The following is a 26,953-nucleotide window of genomic DNA, read 5'->3' as shown; positions in this document are numbered from 1 at the left end:
ATATATTTTTGTCAAGTTCATACCTATAAATAAATAAATTTATAACACTAACTAAATTTACACAAATATGGTATTCTTGGACAATTATTTTTTACATAAAATAGGTCATGTACTCCAAGAATCACGTGCAAGTCAGTTCATCAAAAAAAGTAAAAAAATAAATATTACCTAAATATAATATCTTGAATGACAATTTGCTTAAAATTATAATTTATGACAAAAATAAATAAATAATTATAGCACTTAACAAATATTAATATCTAATTTATTTATTTTCCAATCTGAAGAATAAGTTATTCGGATCCTCTCTCTCTTCTCTAGACTACTCCGCTACATGCAGTTAATGTCATTTGCATATAGTACATTGCTGCTGCTCTCTCTCTCTTAGTCTACTCAATTGGTAGATAGATAGAGACTTTCTGCTAAAAGGTACAACTGCAGCTATGGCCAATCGATTTCTTGTCTTCAGATTTATGTATTTTGTCTTTCTTTACAATGAATCTCGAATGCGGATGAGATTTTCACAGATATATGTGTTTGTATCTATAATGTAGGCTGCATAACTGCATTTCTGTGGAATTTCAGTTTAAATGTGGAAGCTAAAGATAGCTGAGGGAGGGAATCCATGGCTTCGAACTCTAAACAAACATGTAGGAAGGCAAGTGTGGGAGTTCGATGAGGAACTTGGATTGCCTGAAGAAATCAATGAAATCGAGAAAGTTCGCGAGAACTTTCGGAATAACCGCTTTGTTAAAAAGCACAGTGCAGATCTTCTGATGCGTATGCAGGTTCTTAATACTTTTTGTCTCCTTTTTCCTCTACCTGTCCGTGTTTCAACTGTGTGTCGTCTAGTTTCATTTACACTTATTCATTATGTCTGCGAAATGCTCGCAGACTCACAGTTACGTGTTGTGCAGTTCGTTGCCATGTATGATTTACGGTAGTACTACCTGTACAGGCACTGATTTACATCTAACATTTTAATGCGATTGTCGCTTAGAAACAACCAAGAAAGCAAAACAGAGAGAATTTGTGGTCAACTATAATACACACAACTGATTGAAAATGTGATTCAAATGCCTTACTTACACGTGTAAATTCCAAATTTCTACACTAGTTCAGATTTGTAGTTCAAAATGCTTACTGTAATCTTTAGCTGCTTTAGAAAGAAATACTCGCATAGTTGACCTGACCATGCTAGATTCTCATCAGCAAGAGAATGAATGCAGTCTAAGACATATATATGAGCTAGCTTAACCTAAAAGAGCCAAGAATCTTGGAGGTCTTGCCTTCATAAAAAATAAATCCAATTAATTAAATCTGGTAACCCTTGAACAAATAATTCGATATGATTTCTGCAATTCAGTGTATCATTCGTTGCTTAATATTGTAATTGCTGAAATAAAGCTTATTCACTGTACTTATTAGCTTTTTTTGCTTTCAAATTAGTTCTCCAAAGAGCAACCAAGTAATACAGTCTTACCGCAAGTCAAAGTGAAGGATGTGGAAGATATTACAGAGGATAAAGTAAAAAACACATTAAGAAGAGCTATCGATTTTTATTCAACTATCCAGGCGCATGATGGACATTGGCCGGGCGATTATGGTGGTCCTATGTTTCTTATGCCAGGATTGGTATGTCTTACTTGGTCCAAGGATTGTAACTTTGCAATGCTAATTACACTTATCCTTTATTTTTGTTGGATTTCTAGCCAGAATATTCTTTCCTTATAAATGTTGGATTTATTGAACTCGAGATTTGTTCTAATGGCTAGAGACTTGATTTCAAATGGGGAGGTTATCTCTTCAGGAATTTATACAAAATAAAATTTTGGCCCTTTTGGGCATCAGTTTGTGAAAAGTTGTGACAAAAGTCTATTCACTTAATACAGGGTAGTGAAATAGTATAAGTAGAAGTTTGCAGTGGAAAACACTGATGTCAAATGATTTAATTTAAATCAAGGCTGGAAGATTAAAAAAATGTAGAGACTTCTTGTTATTACTTTTTGGCTACTTTACTGGTTTATCCAGTCCCAACATTTCAAATATGTGCAGTTAGTTATAAGCCTCTTGTTTATCTTCTATTTCAGATTATTGCTTTGTCTATAACTGGAGTGCTGAATGCCGTACTGTCAAAAGAACACAAGCGTGAGATGTGTCGCTATGTATATAATCATCAGGCAAGGATAACTAGAAATGCCTTCAATATGTATTTCAACAATGGTTGATTTCTCATCAGGGGAAAGTGATTGCTAATGTAAATATGTGATAACAGAACATTGATGGTGGGTGGGGCTTGCATATTGAAGGTCCAAGTACCATGTTTGGAACAGTGTTGAATTATGTTGCTATGAGATTACTTGGTGAAGAAGCTACTGATGGGGAAGGGTCAATGGAGAAAGGTCGCAAATGGATTCTGGATCATGGTAGCGCTACCGCAATAACTTCTTGGGGGAAAATGTGGCTTTCAGTTCTGTACTTATCCTTTGTGTTTTAGATTTTCAATTTCTCATATTCTCACTCTTGGAGTTTGACTCTCATTATTATATCTGGTCTAGGTACTTGGGGTATTTGAATGGTCAGGTAATAATCCATTGCCTCCAGAGATATGGCTTTTGCCATATATTGTCCCATTTCATCCAGGTAAGAAAATTCCTGTTTCTTCAAGCATCACTTTATCTTCTCATAAACTACCAGATCATTTTTGTCATTAGTGATTGTTTCTGTTGGCCCTACCTGTTTGTGTTAGTACTTCTTTACCATAGTTCATCCCTTCATATTCTTGGTTCTTGTGTGCTTCTGAGGGTCATCTGCATGTATGTTCTCCATGATGTAAATTTATTATGAGGAATTCCTAATTTTATTCTACTTCACTCCTAGAATATAGTTGTGGGAGCCATCTGGTGGAGAAAGGTTTATCCGCGACAATTATTTGCTGATAAATATAGATGTGCTTACACATCATTGTCATTTTCTTGATCTGTTCCCATTACTTTAGCTAGATCTAAACTGGTGGTCCTTAGTGAATGACATTATCTTGGACTGATAAATATTAATAATTATCCAGTTCTTGGGTTCTGATTTTGTTTATGACATTTTAAATGCTCAGAAGCCGCCTTCTTGTTTATCTTGTCCAATGAAGTGAAGCTGTTACGTTCTTATATTTGCAGGAAGGATGTGGTGTCACTGTCGGATGGTTTACTTACCAATGTCTTATTTATATGGGAAGAGGTTCGTTTGTCCAATCACACCAACCATTCTGGCATTGAGAAAAGAACTCTACAACATTCCTTATCATGAAATAGATTGGAATAAAGCACGCAATGAGTGTGCAAAGGTTGGTAAATTATATCTGTGTCTAATGATATTTCATAATATACAATTTATCTTTCTGAACATTTCAAACTGCTTTAAACTACCATCATTAATGTTTGGTACTTCAGTGATTACTAGAATTTTAAACTATCTCTACTGATCTAATATGCAGATAGCCTAACTAATTGGACTGGCTTGATAATTTTCTTCACAGGAAGATTTGTACTACCCTCATCCAATGGTACAGGATATTCTCTGGGAAGTTCTTGACAAGGTCGTGGAACCAATTTTAATGCGTTGGCCTGGGAAGAAATTGAGAGAGAAGTCTCTTCAGACTGTAATGAAGCATATACATTATGAAGATGAGAATACACGTTATATATGCATAGGTCCAGTGAACAAGGTATATTACAAAGGTTTCATTTCTTTTATCATCAATGTACTGTAAGTCTCTTATTTAGTTTCTGGTACAAAAGCAAAACTATTACGTCTCTTTAATCTACACTGAGAACTACTCGTATCATTTTTGACAAATTTAGTGATTCCTTTAGAAAGAGGAAATATGAAAAATTATGACAAGCATATTTTGACATTTAATCTCAGCTTTGGTGTTCCTTGTAATCAATATGACACGTCATTTGTTGGATACTGCTGACAATAGGGATAATCTCCTTTGATTTTGTTTATTTATTTGATTGTATGGAACTTGCTTTCTACTTATTTGTGTCAGTAGTACTGGTATCTTTTCTTTTTGAAAGGATAAAACCTTTTTCATTATTGCATAGGACCATAATAACTATGGAGAAACGTCAAAACGAAAACAATTTGGTACAAGTCATGACATGATTTGTCATAAGTTTATAAAATGACACAAAACAAAGCAGTACTCACATATTTGTTGACATCTTTCATCTCCTCGTCTTTATTATTATTCCTTAAGCCTTCTTTCAACAGGGATGAAGTTGAATCTTACATATATTAATGGCTTCCTAAATGTTTGACTTCCCAGGTTCTAAACATGCTTTGCTGTTGGATAGAGGATCCTAATTCCGAGGCTTTCAAGCGGCATATTCCAAGAATTTATGATTATCTCTGGCTTGCTGAAGATGGCATGAAAATGCAGGTCATATGATAATTCAATTCTTTTTGGGTGATTTTTATAGGATTGACATCCCTTCTTCTGTTTAGTAGGTGTTTATTATATTTGCTGTTGTAATTTATTAGATTGTTTCTAGTTTGTTAGTATCTCATAGTTAAAGCCTTCATTGTTAGTTATGTTGCAGGGTTATAATGGAAGTCAAGCATGGGACACTTCTTTTGCCATTCAAGCAATTTTATCAACAAATCTAGCTGATGAATATGGTACAACTCTTAAGAAAGCTCATACCTATATAAAGAACTCACAGGTGATTCCACTTTATTCATGCTCTTTCGTTAAAAAATTCATCTTGAATAGTTTGATTTGAGCTTCTCTTGCCTAACAAACGCCATTCGGTCAACTTGGTTTCTTATTTACTCTCCACATTAGTTTTTCTGACTACCTACGGATTCAATTGAAGGTTTTAGACGATTGCCCGGGCAACCTGGAATTCTGGTATCGCCATATTTCAAAGGGTGCTTGGCCTTTTTCCACGGCAGATCATGGATGGCCCATTTCAGACTGCACAGCTGAAGGACTGAAAGTAATTTCTTGTTGCTAAATACACTGAAAGTAATTAACTAAACAAGAAGAACAATATATGAATAAAGTTGAACAAAGTAAAAGAAATTATTGTTAGTTTTCTTGATTCTCTTCACTCCCAACTCATGATTCATTATTTTGTAGGCTATCGTTCAGTTGTCTAAACTTCCACCAGACTTGGTTGGTGAGAAGCTAGATGCAGCACGAATGTATGATGCTGTAAACGTTATTCTTTCTCTACAGGTAACTGCATACTCTTATTTCAGTTGAGTTTTTGTTTGTTTGTTTTGGATTCATTATGTTTGATGTTATTTGGAAGTCTATGTTTCATGTTTTAGAAAGCTTAATCCTATGCATCAATCTTACAAACACAGATATTTTAGTGTAATGACGCACTTAAGATTTCTGGCACATATTTTAATTGGAAATTGTGGAAATCAAACTAGTCTTATAGATAATATATAGTCTATTCCCTCAATAATTATTCTTTCTCTACAGGTAACTTGCATACTCTTATTTCATCTGAGTTTTTGCTTGTTTATTTTGGATTCATTATGTTTGATGTTATTAGGAAGTCCATGTTACATGTTTTAGAAAGCTTAATCCTATGCATCAATCTTACAAATACAGATATTTTAGTGTAATGACGCTCTCAAGATTTCTGGCACATATTTTAATTGGAAATTGTGGAAATCAAACTAGTCTAGATAATATATAGTCTATACCCTCAATAATAATATCCTGCCTCTTTTCTCAATAATCCCACAGAAATTCCATGTACCCTTCTTTGACCTTTTAAGTATGCAGGCACTCTTCTCTGTCTTTCTGAAAAATTCCATGTAATGGAAAAGAAAAGGTTTGTGGTTTGAAAGGTCGCTCTACCTTAAATATACCTGCACTAGCAAGTGATATTAGGACACACAGGATTGTTATACATTTTATATTATGAAATTCCATGGATGTAAATTGCTTGCTAATTTTAACTTCTAGTCCTGTCAATTCAGATTGCCAATTTTTAAACAAAGACTTCTTTGTATTAATACTATTTTTATATGGTTCCTCTCAGAATAGTGATGGAGGTTATGCTACTTATGAACTCACAAGATCCTACCCTTGGATGGAGGTAAATTAAGTTGCTCACTGTTTTCGATACACTGTTATTAGATTATATTCTTCTTGATGCTTTTATCTTTTCTTAGGTTAACTCATGCATTTCTCATGGAAGTTACCTTCTGATCCCCAATCATGCTTTAAACATTATTTTCCATAAATCAAACTTTCATGAGAGTAAGGAAGCAGAAGTTTCACAATTTTCTCCTTTCCGGTCCTATTTGACCAAAAACTAAATTAATGTTTTTCTTAAAGTAAGAACTACATTCACATCTACAGGTTGTGCTTTTTAAGGTAAAGAATCCTGAGAGAACTAATTGTCTGAACCTTTTCCTTTCCCGTTTCTCTCTTTGATTAAGGTTTTACATGATCTCTTGTGGGAGTAACTGTTCCTTTTTATAAAAAAAACTGCCTTGATTTTACCTCCAATTTTGTTTCTCTTACTTTGTTTTATAATGTTCATAAGTGTTGGATTCTTCATTAACAATTTTCTTTACTTTTGAACCATTTTCAGTTGATCAACCCAGCTGAAACATTTGGCGATATAGTCATTGATTATCCGTATGATCGCAACCTTTCTCTCATTTGTCATGGTTTATCACGGTTTTGATTTTTATCGACTTGCTTAAATTATTGTGCAGTTATGTTGAGTGTACCTCCGCTTCAATTCAGGCTTTGACTTCATTTAAGAAATTATACCCAGGGCACCGGAAAGGAGAAATAGAAGATTGCATTAGTAGAGCTGCATTGTTCCTTGAAAGTATTCAATTAACTGATGGATCATGGTTTGATTCTCTTATTCATATTTGCTTTTTCTTTTCATTCTACAGCTCCAAGGATGGTAAACTTCTCAAAGGAGAACAACTATTAAGCCTATAGGAAAACTGCTATTTTGTCACAATCATTAAAATTGAAAGTGATTTTTTTTCCTTTGGTAAAATAAATTTGTACCAGATTACTTTATGGATCATGGTCCAAAGTATATATGATTTTTGTTGTTTCACTTGGTATACAAATTGTTTTTTAGATCATAATCCAAATTATAGTGTGATTTTTGTTGTTTCATTTGGTATACAAATTGTTTTTTATATCATGATCCAAGTTACAATATATTTTTGTTGTTTCATTTGGTATACAAATTGTTTTTTAGATCATGATCCAAATTATAGTGTATTTTTATTATTTCATTTGGTATACAAATTGTGTTTAGATAATGATCCAAATTATAGTGTATTTTTGTTATTTCATTTGGTATACAAATTGTTTTTCATATCATGATCCAAATTATAGTGTGATTTTGTATAAAGATTTTTTCCTTTATCATAATCAGATTGTTTTGGAATCATGATTTAAATTATTTTCTAGAATAATAACAAATGTAGATTTTTTGGGATCGATCGTGACAAAATTCTATAACAAAACAGCCCAAATTTATGATCCTCGAACTGTTTATGTATTCTTCATGTTACTTATCACGAAATATTATCTGTCTTATTATCAGAGAACTAACCATTTACATTTCTTGTCAGGTATGGTTCTTGGGGAGTTTGCTTCACATATGGTACATGGTTCGGGATCAAAGGTTTGGTAGCTTCAGGAAGAAACTATAGTAACTGTTCTAGTATACGCAAGGCTTGTGATTTTCTGCTTTCTAATCAACTCACTTGTGGCGGTTGGGGAGAAAGCTATCTCTCTTGTCAGGATAAGGTTTGTTAGATATTGTATGATTGTTTATAAAAAAAATTCATTTTCTAACTAGTGAGGTTGTGCTTATCATTGCAGGTTTATTCAAATCTTAGCGGGAATAGGTCTCACCTTGTAAATACTGCTTGGGCTATGCTGGCTCTTATTGAAGCTGGCCAGGTTCATAACACTTGTTCCATAATTTATTGCTTTTAGTTAGGGCACATTCCTTGTAAATACTACTAGTGACTGACTACTAAAGGAATTTGTGGGATTTTTTTAATGTAGGCCAAAAGAGATGCAATGCCGCTTCACCGTGCAGCGAAAGTAATAATAAATTCGCAAATGGAAAATGGCGATTATCCACAAGAGGTAATAAATAAATTCATAATTTTGTCTGTGTATAGAAGAAAGAATGGTTTATAAAAATGGTTTTCTTCAGGAAATAATGGGGGTGTTCAATAGAAACTGCATGATAACTTATGCAGCATACAGAAACATATTCCCTATTTGGGCATTGGGTGAGTACAGATGTAAGGTGTTAATGTTGAAGGCAGCTTGAGAAGAAAACCATTTGCTAATTGTGTTGCTTCATTACTCCTTTTCAACTTTACCTGCTAGTCTTTAAAACATTAATTAGTAGAGGTTTAAGTGAACAACTGTCTGTATGTATACAACATATACACTCACTCATCCTTGGTTACAAGTTACAGCCTTATCTATTTCTGATTGGGATTTTGGTTTGGGTATACGGATTGGATTGGGTATGGTTCGGGAATTAAAGATTGATCAGACCTTTGTCTGATGATCTGTTGATGTCCAGCTAAACCCGAAACGCTTCCAAAGAATCTCTCTTCTTGTTCAAACTCATGGGTAACATATGTATCTTTCTGTTAATTTTATTTTTGATGTTTGATTCAAGCTTTGGATCTTTCTTCTTAACTAGAGATAGGAAGCTAGAGGTGATATTGGCTGGTGTTCAATTGGAATGTAACAGGGAAAGGTTTCTGCCTTAAAAGGACCAGCAAATTTTGGTATAATGACTTGTGTTTTCCGATGATTCTTTTCGGTGTGAATGGAACATCGATGGGATGGGATAATATTTATTCTCTCCGGTTTGAAGATGGAAGCCAGAAGCAGGGTCTCCAAAATCCTGCACGCTGTTTGCTTGCAGAAAGACGGAGGAAGAAGACGTCTGTCCACGCACCCGAATTGAGGCTCATTTGTCGCTCCGCGAACCCAAGACAGTGGCATACGCCTGCTTGACCCGCGACCCTGTATCTTGCTTGACCTAGGCTATGCCGCCACACAGACTGAGGGCCGAAGAGAAAACTACCTCGGATACTATCTCTAGCAGTCAAATACACCATCTCAATGAAAAGATGTCCATGCTACTCGACTACATAAAGCAATTGCTTACTCCGCCCTCTAACCAAACAAGCTTGGGGCCACTAATCGACCCATCAACCCTCTTGACCTACCACCTCAGTCGTCCCTAATGAAGACGAGTTAGTAGAATCATGGTATGCCTCGGATGACGACGATGAAGCTTAGGAAGCCGCTCTAGAGATATACTACAACTACACCATATCTAAGAGGGGACAAAAGTCACGGTTGAAGAACCAAAGAAAAAAGAACAGAAAGTACTCGACATGCCTCAAGAATAGAAGACGGGTGCCAAAACCGAACAAGCTCTGAAGATGAAACCTCTTCATCTGCTAGAGCACAAATTACACAGTCACCATTCGTCCCAAAACCCTTGATACAATAACCTAGCTAGAATGACAATCTAGCACAACTGAAGGCTTCTCAAATTGAGATGAAGGCATAGATTGATGCTCTAACTAAAGAGAAGTCGACACATAGAGTAGATAGTTGAAACTATGTCCGTCAATAAATACTCTTTCCTTGAGGACCTGATTGCTTCCGGAATGAGTTATGACGATGCACTAAAGAGAAAAGTCATCGTATTAGAGCAGTTCCCGTTACAATAAAAAAGGCTAAGGTAAAAATAAACTGCATCGCCAATGTGTGGAATGTAGATGCACCAGAGATCATGAGTACCGGGCTCGGGCGCCCTTAGGAACAATCTATCAGCCACAAGCCATCTTATCCCCACCTTCTAAAGGAGTTACACCTAAGTCTCCCATGAAGTTTGATGAGCTAGGCATGTCACTATCTCAAGCCCTTGAGGTTTTGAGGCAAAAGAACCTAGTCTAGGTCCTAACCCCGAATCTAGATTGGACTATCTCAAGGAGGTTTACAAATGAGTGGTGCGAGTTCCACTAGACTAAAGGGCATGGTACCAATTATTGCATTTCGTTGAAGATTGTAATTCAAGAGCTTATCGAGAAGAAGGTCATTCTAAACTCGGAATCCAAGACAAATTCGTTACCGACACACACACACAAGAATGTAATAGGTTTGATAAACTTGTGATTTCTGATTGTTGGAAATGAAGAGTTGATAGCCGTTACCGATCTCTAGGGTGACGATATCGAAGAGTCGTCATGCTTACTATAAACAACATGCAATCAGAGAGTTTGGGTTACACATCAATAGAGGAACTCCGAGCCATAATCCGACAACTTGGAGAACAACTATATGCTCTCACACTGTTGGATGACCTTCCCGATGTCGAGAAGTTAGAAAATCTGAGACAAGAGGCAGAAGAAGAGGTTTAGGGTATTCATGCACCGTTGGAGACATCTGACAGCAACCGTGACTAATATTTATAGTGAATAGGAGAAATGGATTAGCATGATCATGAAATATCTAAAGAGTACTTACCAAGTTCCTATGATTATTGCTAACATCACTTCCTTTCTGTTTCTGGAGCCGTCGTTGATTGTGGGGTGTAACATGCATGGACGAGGTCTTCAATAAACAAGAAATCAAAAGAGAAGGTAGAAAGAATATGAGCGTGCGTCTAAAGGCCAAGGAGGAGGATATCAGATAAACTCCTTCGACCGTGACATTCGTCGTGTTCTCGATGAGCCTTAAGTCATCACTGTAATATGAACTACGGGATACCTGCTTTTCCCACAAGAGTTTGGTTCATGTAGACCTATTTTTTTTACTCCATATTTATATTTTTAAGCCTATAAAATAATTAAAATTTTGAAATACAAAAAGTTAAAAAAAAATTGGAAAAGAAAATTTGATAAATATATCCATGTTATTGTAAGAAAAATAAAAAATATATATATTTATATTTATATTTAGAGAATAATATAAAGTTAATTAATGAGTTTATTTAGATATTTTGAAATAGAATAATAATTAAGTAGATGTATCAATGGTTATTAATTATTGTTTAATTTTGAAAATAAATAAAATTCAAACAAATAATAAATATATATATATATTTTTTTTTTTGATAATATTATCATGATTATTTTATTTTTATTTTGTGAAAGAAATAACTCAAACCCAATTAAAGCAGGCCTAATCCAAAAGAGGTCCAGACCACCAGATGAAATAACCCTAGTTTAAGCATAATTTAAAATAAGAGGATTTCGTTTTGCAAAGATAAAGTGTTCATTTGACCGGTTCTTCTGAAAAACCTTATTTCCGCCGCCGATTTCTTCCAAAGAGATGTGCGACTTCCTCAAGCACGAATTCTTCGGTAGAGTAGATCTAGTCTCCCCTATGCCATCCGAGAAGACCGCGTCGAAGAAGGATCTCAACATCTCAAGACGCCTATAAAAAAAAGAGATGGAGCAGACGAAAAAAAGGAGGCAAAACCAGATTGAAGAACCCTCTCACTAATATGAACTACGGGATACTTTCCACAAGTTTGGTTCAGGTAAACACTCATTTTTGTTACTCCATATTTATATTTTTAAACATGTAAAATAATTAAAAATTTGAAATGCAAAATGTAAAAAAAAAAATTAGAAAAGAAAATTGGATAAATATATCCATGTCATTGTTAAAAAAATAATATATATATATATATATATATATATATATATATATTTTTATTTGAAGAATAATATAAAGTTAATTAATGAGTTTATTTATAAATTAAACTCATTATTAATTTGATATTATCTAAATATTTTGAAATAGAATAATAATTAAGTAGATGTATCAATATTATTAATTATTATTTAATTTAGAAAATAAATAAAATCCAAACAAATAATATATATATATATATATTAATAATATTATCCTGATTATTTTATTTTGCAAGAGTGAAAGAAATAAGTCAAACCCAATCAAAGCAGGCCCAATTCAAAAGAGGTCCAGACTAACAGATGAAATAACCCTAGTTTAAGCATAATTTAAAATAAGGGATTTCGCCTCGCGAAGATGAAGTGTTCATTTGACCAGTTTTTCTGAAAAACCTTATTCCCGACGCCGACTTCTTGCAAAGAGATGTGGCGACTTCCTCAAGCACGAATTCTTCGGTAGAGTAGATCTAGTCTCCCCTATGCAATCCGAGAAGACCGCGTCGAAGAAGGATCTCAACATCTCAATACGCCTATAAAAAAAGGAGATGGAGCAGACGAAAAAAAGAAGAAGGCATAGCCAGATTGAAGAACCCTCTCACTAATATGAACTACGGGATACTTGCTTTTTCCACAAGTTTGGTTCAGGTAAACACTCATTTTTGTTACTCCATATTTATATTTTTAAACCTATAAAATAATTAAAATTTTGAAATGCAAAATATTAAAAAAAATTGGAAAAGAAAATTGGATAAATATATTCATGTCATTGTTAAAAAATTAAAGAGTATATATATATTTATTTGAAGAATAATATAAAGTTAATTAATGAGTTTATTTAAATATTTTGAAATAGAATAATAATTAAGTAGATGTATCAATGTTATTAATTATTGTTTAATTTAGAAAATAAATAAAATTCAAACAAATAATATATATATATATATATATATATATATATTAATAATATTATCCTCATTATTTTATTTTGCAAGAGTGAAAGAAATAAGTCAAACCCAATCAAAGCAATCAAAGCAGGCCTAATCCGAAAGAGGTCCAGACCACCAGATGAAATAACCCTAGTTTAAGCATAATTTTAAAAAAAAGGGATTTCGCCTCGCAAAGATGAAGTGTTCATTTGACCGGTTGTTCTGAAAAACCTTATTCCCGTCGCCGACTTCTTCGAAAGAGATGTGGCGACTTCTTCAAGCACAAATTCTTCGGTAGAGTAGATCTAGTCTCCTCTATGCCATCCGAGAAGACCGCGTCGAAGAAGGATCTCAATATCTCAAGACGCTTATAAAAAAAGGAGATGGAGTAGACGAAAAAAAGAAGGCAGAGCCAGATTGAAGAACCCTCTCACTAATATGAACTACGGGATACTTGCTTTTTCCACAAGTTTAGTTCAGGTAAACACCCATTTTTGTTACTCCATATTTATATTTTTAAACCTATAAAATAATTAAAAATTTGAAATGCAAAATGTTAAAAAAAGAAATTGGAAAAGAAAATTGGATAAATATATTCATGTCATTGTTAAAAAAAAAATATATATTTATTTGAAGAATAATATAAAGTTAATTAATGAGTTTAATTAAATCATTATTAATTTGATATTATTTAAATATTTTGAAATAGAATAATAATTCAATGTTAATAATAACATGGTTTAATTTAGAAAATAAATAAAATCCAAACAAATAATATATATATATATATATATTAATAATATTATCCTGATTGTTTTATTTTGCAAGAGTGAAAGAAATAAGTGAAACCCAATCAAAGTAGGCCCAATTCGAAAGCCGCCTAGCGTAGATGAAATGTTCATTTGACGGGTTCTTCTAAAAAATCTTATTTCCGGGTTCTTCTAAAAAATCTTATTCCCGCCGCCGACTTCTTCCAAAGAGATGTGGCGATTCCCTCAAGCACGAATTCTTCGGTAGAATAGATCTAGTCTTCCATATGTCTTCCGAGAAGACCACGTCGAAGAAGGATCTCAACATCTCAAGACGCCTATAAAAAGGAGATGGAGCAGACGAAAAAAAGAAGAAGGCAAAACTAGACCGAAGAACCCTCGATTATTTTTCAGTTTTTATTATTGGAGTGACAAAGAGTGAGAGAGTTAGCTAAAATAGAGTGATTTGAGTTAGCTGTTCAAAATTTTAATCTTATGTAAAATTTCTTTAAATCTGAGATATACTGTAAGAATCTTTCTAATTATTTATTCTAAATCTCTATTCTTATCAAAAGAACAGATATTTAGAATAAATAATTAGAAAGATTTTTATATTATATTTAAAGGAATTTTACAGAAAATTAAGATCTTGAATAGCTAATCCAAATTACTATATTCTAGTTAACTCTCTCACTCCAAGAAAAAAACTTAAAGAATAATTGGGGGTTCTTCGATTTGGCTTCGCCTTTTTCTTTTTTTCGTCTCCTCCATCTTCTTCTTATGGACGTCTTGAGATGTTGAGATCCTTCTTCAACGCGGTCTTCTCGGCGGGCATAGGAGAGACTAAATCTACTCTACAGAAGAATTCGTGCTTGAGGGAGTCGCCACATCTCTTTGGAAGAAGTCGGCGGCATGAATAAAGTTTTTCAGAAGAACCGGTCAACTGAACCCTTCATCTTCGCGAGAGCCTCGCTCTTTCTAGAAGAAGTCGGTGGAGGAATCCCTTTTTTTTAATTATGCTTAAGCTAGGGTTATTTCATTTGGTGATCTAGACCTCTTTTAGATTGGGCTTGCTTTGATTGGGTTTGGACTTATTTCTTTTCTTATACAAAATAAAAATAAAATAATCAGGATAATAATATCAAAATATATATATATATATATATATATATATATATATATATATATATATATATATATATATATATATTATTTGTTTGAATTTTATTTTCTAAATTAAACAATAATTAATAACAATTGATACATTTATCTTCATTATTATTCTATTCCAAAATATCTAAATAATACCAAATTAATAATGAGTTTTATTTAAACTAAACTTATTAATTAAGTTTATATTATTCTCCAAATATATATATATATATATATATATATATATATATATATATATATATATATATATATATATATATTATTTTTTTTTGAACAAAATGACAGGGATATATTTATCATTTTTTTCTAACTTTTTTTAAACTTTTTGCATTTCAGATTTTTAATTATTTTATAGGCTCAAAAATATAAATTTGGAGGAACAAAAATTAGTGTCTATAAAATGCCTCTCTTAGACAAAGTTTGAATGGAAATTTTAATTTTTAGTAAAACGTGTGTCAAGCTTAAGTAATAGACACTTAATTTGAATCTCCCAAATTTATTATTTTTCTCGGATTTATTTACTGAAAACAATTAAAAGATAGAGAGATAAAACCTGATGATGCTCATGCTCACGACATTTCCAACTTGATGCTCGTATGACGTTTATTGGAGAATTCAAAATGCAATGGCTATCCATTTAGTTCATCTTGACAATTATTGGGTTTGACCCGATCAGGGCTTAATTTGTCCACTTAAACTAAGAATTTAAAAATTTTATGGTGTTTGACTTAATTTGTCTATCTTAGTTAAGAAATGAAAATCTTATGTTTGACTTAATTTGTCCATTTAAAACTCTAGATATGACACTACGAAAATATGCGTTTTTACAAATGGGTCCTAAAATTTTTAAGAAAATAATATAAGAAAGCAGGGGAAATTTTTTTTTGAAGAAAATAATGCAGGAAAGCAAAGAAAGAAGGAAGGAGCCTAGAAGATTGATTACAATGAAAGAGTCAATTTATCTGGTCTAAAAAACTAAATCACTAAACTTCTGATGCATTCTACAAAATGAGATATTGTTATTAATAAGAAGAAAGTACATCATATTACAATTCAACTCAATATTCATTATGTTCAGGACTAGAATTTTCTAAAAAAAGAATAATATGAAGATATAGTAAATTGTTCAGTGACTATAATGAGGGAACTGATTAAGGCCCCTAAATCGAAGACCTATACTATCAAGAGCAACCTTACCTAGAAAGTAAATGATGTATGAAATAAAAATACAAGAAAGAAAGTTGAAGACCATGCCTACAAAGGAAAAATCTTCTTGGGGGATATTAAAATAAAAGTGGAGGTACTTAATTCTCCTTTTGAATTTAAATTGCTAAATGAAGTAAAAGAAAAGTGCATAAAGAAATGGGATAATATGGTGGTAGTGAATTATATTAGGAAAAACAGAGTATCATTCCCAATTACCAAAAAAGCTTTAATGAAAAGTGAAAGAAAAAGGGGTTAGAGAAGATCTCTGCAAATATTCATGATCTCTACTTTCTTCAATTCAAGAAGGGGGTCGAATCTAGATGAAATTCTGGAAAATGGGCATATAAATATTGGATCCAACTGCATGAAGTTGGAAAGATGCTCTGAAGATTTGAACCTGTTAAGTAAGCTTGAGGAGACATCACATATATGGTTCAAACTTTGGAATATCATGCACACATGTACAAAGCGGAAGTCATTTTGTATGGTTATTGAGAAAGCCATTATACATGGACCTAATAAAAGAAAGATGAGAGCATTTATCCTTTGCTAGAATTAGCATAGAGGCGAATCCTCGTAGCACATTGCCAAATAATATGACATTGGTCGATGAGAAAAGAAAATCTATTGTCATGAGAATCACTTATGAGTGGAGACCAAACAAGTGTGCTTTCTGCAATACTTTCGAACATGCCAACATAAAATATGCTAAAGATATAGAAGAAGAGCAGAAGATATTGAAAAACCAAGAAGCAAAAAATCAGAAAAAAGAAGTAAAGGAGTCTAAAAGCAAAGATCAAAATATGGAGGAAGAGAAAGAAACAGAAACCAAGGAGAACTCTAAAAAGGAATAAAACAATGAAATTAAAAGAAAGAATTTAATGGAGTTTCTGTTGAAGAAGAGAATAAATGTAGCGATGAAACAGAAAATGAAGAAGATGAAGGAAGTTGATTCGAAATTATGTATTTTTAGTATAATATTGATGTTGGAAATTTTGTATAGAAGGTGTTTAAAAGATAAAAAAGATGAAAACCGAGTCAATTCGAGCATTTTAAGACTCCGTCAACGTGAGTCAACTGTACAAAGAGTAGTCAAATACGCGGGAATGATGTCATCATGGCATCAACGGAAATCATATTTGAAAACACCCAAATGTGTTCTTCAATTGGTATCATCCGACTGGAGGAAGATAAACAACTTCTTAAAATTGTCTAGACTTCAATACTTAATGGATTTTGATGACTTTGGAAAGTTAATAAAGTGATGTACTAACCTTTCAGTCTGATTTTGACTTAAAATCCTCGAACATGACTTAACTTCAAAGAAAGGAAAAGTGCCAAAAATCGAATCAAAATCAACATACCTTCGGTTTAAAATTCATAACTTGAGAAACAATGCCTCCCAAATGGATTTATACCCATGGTTAGAAAGTTGAGACACAACTCGATCGAATGGTATTTGTCTCATACTATCATTTGATGTCTAAGGGGATCTACATGTCAACACAACACGATGCAGGTATACTAGCTTAGTTCCTAGAACAAACTCAAGTTAGTTGACACTTTAAAAATTCATAGTTCACAATTTACCAAACCATTTGGGGTGAATGAACTACCATTTGAAATGTATTTGAGTTAGCTTTCCAAAGACACCAAGTAACGCCCACAGTTTTGTTAGAATAAAGAGAAAGAGAGAAATGTTGTATTGAGAATTGTTATTAATGGTTACATATATTATGTCTATTATATAGACATTATAATTGACATATAAGGAAACTAAATAATATAATATTAATATTATCACAATTTATAATGTTGTGATAATATCTTACAAATATAATATATTATACTCTAACATTCTCACTCAAACTCACAATGCAATAACAATAAGCATTGAGAGTTTGACAATCAGAAAACGAAAGCGCGAACAATAAGAAGTTACGTAGCATTTTTAATCTTCTTCTCTTCCTTCTCTTCTATTCTGCCCAATCCATTGATCATCCACCAAAAAAACAGCTCTTCTTCGATTCAGACCAACCAAACAAAAAAAAAACTGAAATCAACAACCCACAACAACCAAAACAAACCAAACTAAACCAATCCAATCCAAACCAAACCAAACCAAAACCCAATCAAACCAAACATTACAAACTTAGGGAAAACCCAAACCAAATTCAACTCCCTTTACTCAACAAAACAACCAAAACCAATCAAACAAAGACCAATCAAACTACTAAGATCCTCAATCCAACTAGACGACAATAAATTCACTCAAACAAAATCCAAGACACATATAAGTTACTTAAGAACACCGACATAACAAATATTAATAATAAATAATCAAAGCCCTCCATCAATGGCTAACGTAAGTGTAAAAAATTATGAGATTAATGAGATCGATAACGACTTCTTTTAAGAAATCTGATTTGTCAAAATGACATTAATCATTATTGTTGGCATCATTATAATTTTTATGTAAAAAATTATGAAATGAATTGGGGATCCTAACGATTTCTTATGTAGAAATTTAATTTGTCAAAATTATGTTGTTATTAATATTTTGAAACATTTTAATTTCTTCTATAGAAATTGTGTGATTAATCATGACAGAAAATGAAGTCATCTATATAATGAGATTAAATAAGTTGTTTGTGTTAGAACTTATTCTAATCATGCATTTAAAGAGACATGACTATGTTAGTCGAAATTGTCTTCGCGAGAATTGTCTTGGTGAGAACAATTTACCCAGATTTATTTTGAGCATGCATAATCGTTTTACGTCGATTATTGTTCAAAACATGGCAATGTAAGCGCTTCAATTAAGACATGAAATATATTTGTAGTTATATTTAATTTGATTATGTTGCTAAGTGATTATTAATATAAATCATGCATATTAGCTAATAATATGATGATTCATGTTCATTCATAAGTATGATTATCTAGAAATTTATATACATATATAAATAAAAAAAAATTATTTTCTATCTATTTTATTTTAATAGATAATTTTGAAATTTGTCACAAAATATGTGTTCTTTGATTGACAAAAATTTGTTATAGAATATTAAAGGTCATCTAATTAATTAAGAAACGATTAATTGATGACATGAATACTTATTTATATAATTAGTTAGTTTTATATTAAATTAAAGATAAATGATGAACATTCTAATTAAATATAATAATTAATATTTTAATTAATTATCATGTATTTTATAAATGTAATTTTAATGACAAATGAAATTATATATATATATATTTGTTTAATAATATATGACATTATTTATTTGATTATGTTTTTAAGTTATTCACTGTATATTATATATATATATATATATTATATATATATGGTTATTTTGTACGTGGTGATTAAAATTAAAGAAGCAATAATATATAATTTATATATATATATATTAATTTTGGTTTAATATAATATATTTGATATATATTGTTCAATTGTATCATTAAAACTTACTTAATTTGATATTTTTAAATCAAATAATTACAAGAAAAATCTTGTTTTATTTGAAAATAATGTGGCAAACGTGCCGATATTACGGGATGCAAACGTGCAATCGAAAATAAATGTTTAAGCGACTTCGGTCAAAGATGCTTGAAACATTATGATTTCTTTTGTAAAAATCATGTGATATGATGAATATTTATTTAATTAAATATTCTAATTTCTTTTAAAGAAATTAAGTGTTGAAATAAGTATTTTAATTGATTAAATACTTTAATTTCTTATGTAGAGATTATGTGAAGAATGATTTATAATAAACATTCTAATCTCTTGTATATAAATTATGTTTTATTCAATTAAATATTTATAATATAGTTATCTTCACTAGTAAAAAAGTAACATTTAAGGGCGGTTTTTACCGCCGTTATTTCATAATTTACCGCTGCTAAAAGACAATTACGGCGGTAAAATTACCGTAGTCAACCGCCGTTAATAGTTCCGCCGTTAAAGAGATTTTGACAATTAAGGGCGGTAAATTTACCGCAGATACTAGCTTTTAACTGCGATTTATAAAACTGCAGTTAATAGTCTCTAACTGCGGTTTATAAGACTGCAGTTAATAGTCTCTAACTGCGGTTTCTAAAACTGTAGTAAATTGTTTACTTATAAAGGCGGGATTTTCACCGCAAGTAATAATTTTAACTGCTGTTTAAAAACCGTAGTTAATAGTGACTATAAAAGCGGTACAAAAACCGTAGTTAATATTTAGTTGTATATATAAATGCGATATTTTTACCGTTGACTATATATAAAAACAATATTTTTATCACAATAATTTAATAGTCAATTGTCAACAATAAAAATCATTCAAAATAATATTATATAATTAACACTCCATTTTTATATTATAATATTATCTAAAAATATAATTATATCTAAATATAATCACATCAAAATATAATTATATAGTATTTAAAGTCATACAAAATAAACATTATTATATCAATAAAAATGATCAAATTCCAAAATTTGAAACAACTTCTCTTCCTTTTATTCCTTCTTTCTTTTCTTCCTTCTTCAGTACCTATAAAAGATTTAAATACAAATTTATCAATTAGTAACCAATTACATTTTTTTACTCTCACAAGCAAAAACTAAGTAAAATATTTCCTCAAAGAAATTTTATTGTTCCATCTATTTGTCATTGTCTTAAATTGGACGTCCTTGTTTAAAAAAGATCACTATCACTTAAATAAAATCATAGAGAAAAATGAGGAAATGAATTTAGGGGGCGCTTGGTTCAAATAAGGGAATCGGAATAGGAATGGGATTGATAGATGTGTGGAATGAGAATGGGTATGATTGATAGAAGTGTAGTGTTTGGTTATGAGTATTAATCATTCTCAATACCATTGATAGTGTTTGGATATTTCCATTCAAATATTTATATTCCATTGATAATATTTATATTTATTAGAGAGAAATAATTAATATTATTTTGTAATTGAATTAGATTAATCTTTTTATTTTTTTTAATTAAAAATACAAAATATTTTTTTTATATTATAATTGTTTAAAATATATAAAATATTGAAGTGTGTTCTAATTTAATAAAATATAAATATCTAATATTTTATTATATTATATATATATATATATATATATAAATATATATATTTTTAAATACATATAAAAAATAATTGAATGATTCAATTTTTTTATTTATAAATAAAAATTATCTATTAATAAAGATAATTTTTTAAAAATATTATATATTAATAATTAATCAAATGAAATATAATATTTCACTTAATAATATATATTATAACATTGCATAATATTTTTAATAAAACAATTTATTAAAAAATTTTATATCTAACTTTTCTAATATTTTTTCAATATTTATTTTATATAAAATTGTTATTTTATTTTTAAGTTTTTATATTTTAATTAATTTATTATAATTTTATTATTAATATATAATATATAAATTAATTATATAAAAATAATTTATTATTATTAATTATTATAATTATTTCAAAATATTTATTTTATTTTATTTAAAATAATTTCTCAATATTATTTAAATAATTGAAATAATTTATTTCAATAAATAAATTAAAATAAATTATTATTTTAATTATAAAATAATGTCTAATATAATTATAAAAGAAAAAATATATATAATATTATAATTATAATTATGAGAGAGAACGTGAGAGAGTAGACATCATGGGAGAGAAAATATATTACAAGGGAATGAGATTCATTCCTCCCAATTTAGAGAGGAATGGATGATTCCTGAGTATCCGGGAATCAAATCAAAGTTCTGGAATGAAACCCATCAACCAAACACTTCATTTTATTCCCTTTCCCATTACTGAGTACAAAAACCACATACTAAGCATCCCCTTCATTAGTTTTTTCAAATTTATATCAATGACAATCACATTTTAATAACCTAAAATTAATAAATAAAGTTAATTATATTCAATGACCAAATTTCTTTCATGCTTCTATTAATACACTATAACACAACTTAATAAAAGCATCTTTAAAAACTTACAAATAATCATTATCTACAAGATAGAGGACGATGAAACAAAAGAACTATATTTACAAATCAGAAATCTTCTTAAAAAAGATGGAGGATGATGAAACAAAAGTACTATATTTACAAATCAGAAATCTTCTTCAAAAAGATGGAGGATGATGAAACAAAAGTACTATACTTACAAATCAGAAATCTTCTTCAAATGTCTTCTTCAAATGTATCATAGGGTGAATCGCTAGAAAGATAATAGGGTATGTTGATAATGCGCAAAAAGAGAATAGGGAATTTAGATAGTGAGTAGGTTGAAGCTCCACAAAAAGAGGAAGGTGAAACGTGGAGAAGAAAATGGAGGACTAGGTGAAGTGGAATAAATAACCTTTAATTCCTTAATATTTTTATTATTTTATATAATTAAAAATTACATAATATTAAATACAATAATTCTCAATTATATTTATAAATTTAAATATTATATAATTTAAAGATATTATATGCCTTTCATACTTTAATTAAATTCTTATATTTTTTTTATTCATATTTAAAAATTAAAAATTTTATTTTATTTTATAAAGTATAAATATTATAAAAAATAAACACTAATATTAATTAAAACTGACATATAATTATAAATTTTATATACAATAATTTTTTATAAAAAATATTTATATTCTCGTATTAAAAGGTTTATATTTTTCTGTTGCTTTTATTATTACTTATGATTACCATATTATTAACCATCCTAAATATTTATCTAAATATAAATTAAAATAAAATAAAATAAATACTTTCACACACTTTCTTAATTATTTTTTTTTTTTTTTTTAATTTTCATTAATTAAAAACAAAATATATTTTTATTGTATTTTATAATTTATAAATTAAAATACAAAAAATATTATTAATAATTAAACAAATTACAATTTCAAATACCTTTGAGTTTAAACTAAATTCAAAAACAAATATAACAAAAGTGCTAAATAAATAATTGATGACAATTTATCTCCATTAATCAAAAAAAAATAGTCATTGAAATGATCAAATCTTCATTAAAATATTTTAGTAATGTAAATTAGATAAAAATGACTAGTCTTCCATATTTTTAGAATTTATTTGATAAAGAGTTTATCATAATATATATATCAAATTATAAAAGTTTACACAAAAATGATAAAGAGTTTATCTTAATATATATGTATACATATAATTTTATAAAAGTAATTTAGATATAAATTTTGACTAAAATGATAGAGAGTTTATCTTTAATTAAAATATATGAATATTATATATATATATATATATATATATATATATTATTTTAAATTTAGATATATTATTTGTAAATATGATTAAATTATTTAATGTAAAATTAATTTTAAATAAAAAAAAATTAAAAATATTTATGTAATTGTGATGAACGGTACAAATTACCTAGTTTTTATGACGTTTGTTATAAATTAGACTTTTGTTATTAATTAAAATTTAATTATATGAATTAATTTGAGATGAATTAGTCTATTATTTAATTTATTATTTAATTAGTGATTAAATATTAATAAGATTTAATATTATTTTTATTATTATCTATAAACTAAATATATATAAAATTATGAAACTAAATTTTTTTTATCGATATAATAGTTTAATATTTAAATTTATAATAATATATAATTATTGAATCAATCACTATATATATTTTATAATAATAAATATATTAGTGGTTATAACTAATTTCATAACTAATTTCAATACGGTTTAAAGTCTTAATAATGTTAATTAGTATATATATTTATTATATTATTTCAAGAATTTAATTAAAATATAAGTTAAAAAAATAATACAACAAAATGCTAAGTAAATAATTGATAACAATTTATCTCCATTAATCGATAAAAAAAATAATATTGACAATATCAAATCTCTATTAAATATATTTTAAGAATCTAAATAAGATAAAAATGACTAATTATTCATAATATTAGAATTTATTTCACTTAAAAAGATAATAGTGAATACTAAATTATATAAAGGTTTATACAAAAATGATAAATAGTTTATCTTAATATATATTTATATATTATTTTATAAAAGACATAATTTAAATATAAATTTTGATTAAAATGATAAAATGTTTATCTTCAATTAAAATGAATATAATATATATATATATATATATTATATAAAATTTAGATATAATATTTGTAAATGTGATTAAATTATTTACCATTAATTGTGATAATTTCATTAACTAATCTTAAATAAAAAAATATTTAAAATCTTTATATAATTGTGATTCACATAACAAATTAATTTGTATAAGACATTTGTTATATAAATACAACTTATAAACTAGATTTTTTTAATTATTTTAAATTTTATTTTATAAAATAGTTAGTGATGAATTATTCTATTAAATTATTGAAATATTAAATTATTGAAAGAAAAAAATATTAATAAAATATAATATTAGTTTTAGTATTATTTATAAACTAAATATATATAAAATTATGAAACTAAATTTAATTTAAATTTAACCGATATAATAGGTTAATAATTTAATTTATAATAATATATAATTATTGACTCAGTCACTTCTTTAAACTTATATTTTAATTAAATTTCTAAGATAATGCACCAAAATAATCTTGTTTAGCTTTTTAAAATTAAATTAATATTTAATTTTTAACTTACTTTTATAAAAAAAAAATTATATATACATTGTTACCTTCTTTTTTTCAACTCTTTCATTTTTTTTTTTTCACGCTATTTCATTTTTTTCAACTTCAAATCATTTTTACCTTATTTCATTTTTTCAACTTCAAATCATTCTCTTTCATCGTCCTATATAATATATATATATATATATATATTATTATTATATATAATATATATATATATATTTTCAATATTTCATTTTAATTAATAAATATACTAGTATATATATATATTACATTATTTTATGAATATAATTAGAATATATGTTTAAAAAATAATACAACAAAAATTTAAATAAATATTTGATAACAATTTATCTCCATTAATTAATAAAAAAAAAATAGTCTTGACAATATCAAATCTTCATTAAACATATTTTAATAATGTAAATAAAAAAAACTAGTTTTCTATATTTTTAAAATTTATTTGACTTAAAAAATATAATTTAAAAAATATAATAGTGCATACCAAATATAAAGGTTAAAAAATAATAAATATTTTATCTTAATATATATATATATATATTATTTTATAAAAGTAATTAGTGATAAATTAGTTTATTATTTAATTAGTCATTAATTATGAGAGAGAAAAATATTAATAAGATTTAATATTATTTTTAAAATTATTTATAAACTAAATCAAGTGCATACGATATAAAACTATATATAAATATGAAGTCTCAATATAATATCTTATTATTTCCTTTTTTTCATTGTTAATTCAGGTAGGTAAGGTATGTTTATTGAACTAACGTTTGATAAAATAATATTTTACAAGTATATATAGTTTAATTAATTTATCTAATATTCTTTTTTAAAACTTATCTCAATCAATTTTTAAAATAATTAAAATTAAAATTTATTAATATTTTTTTTATATTTATAATAATATAAGACTTTTAAATGTGGATTTATATATCGCAGTTAAACGTAAAACTTTTAACTGAGGTATAAAAAATTAAAAACCAACTACGGTATAAAAAACCGCAGTTAAAGATAAGACTTTTAACTACGATTTTTATATACCACAGTTAAATATAAGACTTTTAAAGGCGGTTTTATATACCGTAGTGAAATGTAAGACTTTTGAAGGCGGTTTTATATACCACAGTTAAAAATAAGGTATTAACTACGGTTTTAAATACCGCCGTAAAATTTCGCTGTTAAAAACACATTTTTTACTAGTGCTTATTCAATGTATGATAAGTATAACAAAAGAAATTTGTAAACGAATTATGTGACAATTTCTTGATTAGAAAATCATTGATTTAAATCATACAAATGTGTGTGATTTAAAAAGGACACCAGCACAAATGTGGGGGCAAATATTTTTATTGATTATAACAAAAAAATAACTGTGTATATTATGATAAATAAAAATATAATTTATTGTTAGAGAAATATGTTCTCTATAAAAAAATAAAGTTGCGCAACTTTACAAAAAGAAATAAAATAACAAGAAATTGTCTTGTTTATATTTGCTGAGTTGGTGCTCAAATCGATATTTACAATTTGAGGATTTTAAAATCAAGAAACGTGTCATATTTTGACATTACTTTCATAAAAATTTTGAAAAATCAATGTCTTCAAAAGGATTTTATGAAATAAATGAAAATGAAAGTTTATAAAGTCTTGATATGACTTATAACAAATTTTATAATAATGATATGAAAATTTGATCTTACTTTTATTAAAAAGTGGATGTGACAATTATATATATCATGAAGACAATGAAAATTATTTCATTACGTGTCTTTTGTACGATATTTTTATCGTTGAAAATTACGATAAAAATGATTAAATTCATTAAGGATATGAATTGCACTACACGAAATATCATGTTGTTATCAAATGATATATTGATATTATTAAATGAAAGACTTTACGTCTAAAAGTAAATATGTTTACACTTAGAAGTGCAATCTACGTATGAAAATCTTCTAAGAAACTTATGATGGATATATTAAACGTTATAATCTATATTTTTTACTTATGTCGAAAAATAAAATATTTTTATGTAAAATATATAATCGTTTACACGAAGGCAAAATAGTTCAAAGATATTTTGTCTACTAGTTATCCAAGTAAACAATATTTTCATAAAAAAAATTAAATGATAAGAATGTACGAATGACTATGCTTCTTATTAGAAGATGTTCCAAGGTTAACTAAGAATGTACCAACAGAAATTTCTAATTATTGTGATAATAATTTGAAATTAGACAAGCTTAGAATCAATGAAGTCTAGACATACATGTCTTAGACATAATGTCATTAGACTATACTCTCTAATAGAGTTATCAAATTTGACTATGTAAGTCAAAGATAACATTGTGGATCCACTAATCAGATTATTTAATAGAGATATAGTTTGAAGTCTTTTGAGACATTAGCCTACTATAAGTTGGTATGAA

General features: G+C 28.2%; 1 protein-coding gene across 2 annotated transcripts; it reads left to right on the top strand.

Annotated features, from left to right (window-relative positions):
• The first annotated feature begins 291 nt into the window (after positions 1–291).
• Positions 292–8,516, top strand: LOC124925448 (cycloartenol Synthase). Of its 2 annotated transcripts, none has more exons than XM_047465448.1 (19): positions 292–429; positions 555–788; positions 1,450–1,635; positions 2,091–2,180; positions 2,276–2,470; positions 2,559–2,643; positions 3,171–3,337; positions 3,530–3,718; positions 4,325–4,438; positions 4,599–4,721; positions 4,875–4,997; positions 5,141–5,239; positions 6,063–6,119; positions 6,621–6,667; positions 6,748–6,891; positions 7,636–7,813; positions 7,889–7,969; positions 8,078–8,161; positions 8,232–8,516. In XM_047465448.1, the coding sequence occupies exons 2-19, from the start codon at positions 591–593 to the stop codon at positions 8,349–8,351; spliced, it is 2,280 nt and encodes a 759-aa protein (XP_047321404.1). In that variant the 5' UTR covers positions 292–429; positions 555–590; the 3' UTR covers positions 8,352–8,516. The 2 variants fall into 2 exon arrangements, with proteins under 2 accessions (XP_047321404.1, XP_047321405.1); XM_047465449.1 differs by having other exon boundaries at positions 326–429; positions 586–788.
• Positions 8,517–26,953: the final 18,437 nt, after the last annotated feature.

The sequence above is a fragment of the Impatiens glandulifera genome, chromosome 2, assembly GCF_907164915.1.
Source record: "Impatiens glandulifera chromosome 2, dImpGla2.1, whole genome shotgun sequence".
Classification (NCBI taxonomy): Eukaryota; Viridiplantae; Streptophyta; class Magnoliopsida; order Ericales; family Balsaminaceae; genus Impatiens; species Impatiens glandulifera.
Note: the sequence above shows the minus strand (reverse complement) of the source record. Positions and strands in the feature narration are given on the sequence as shown.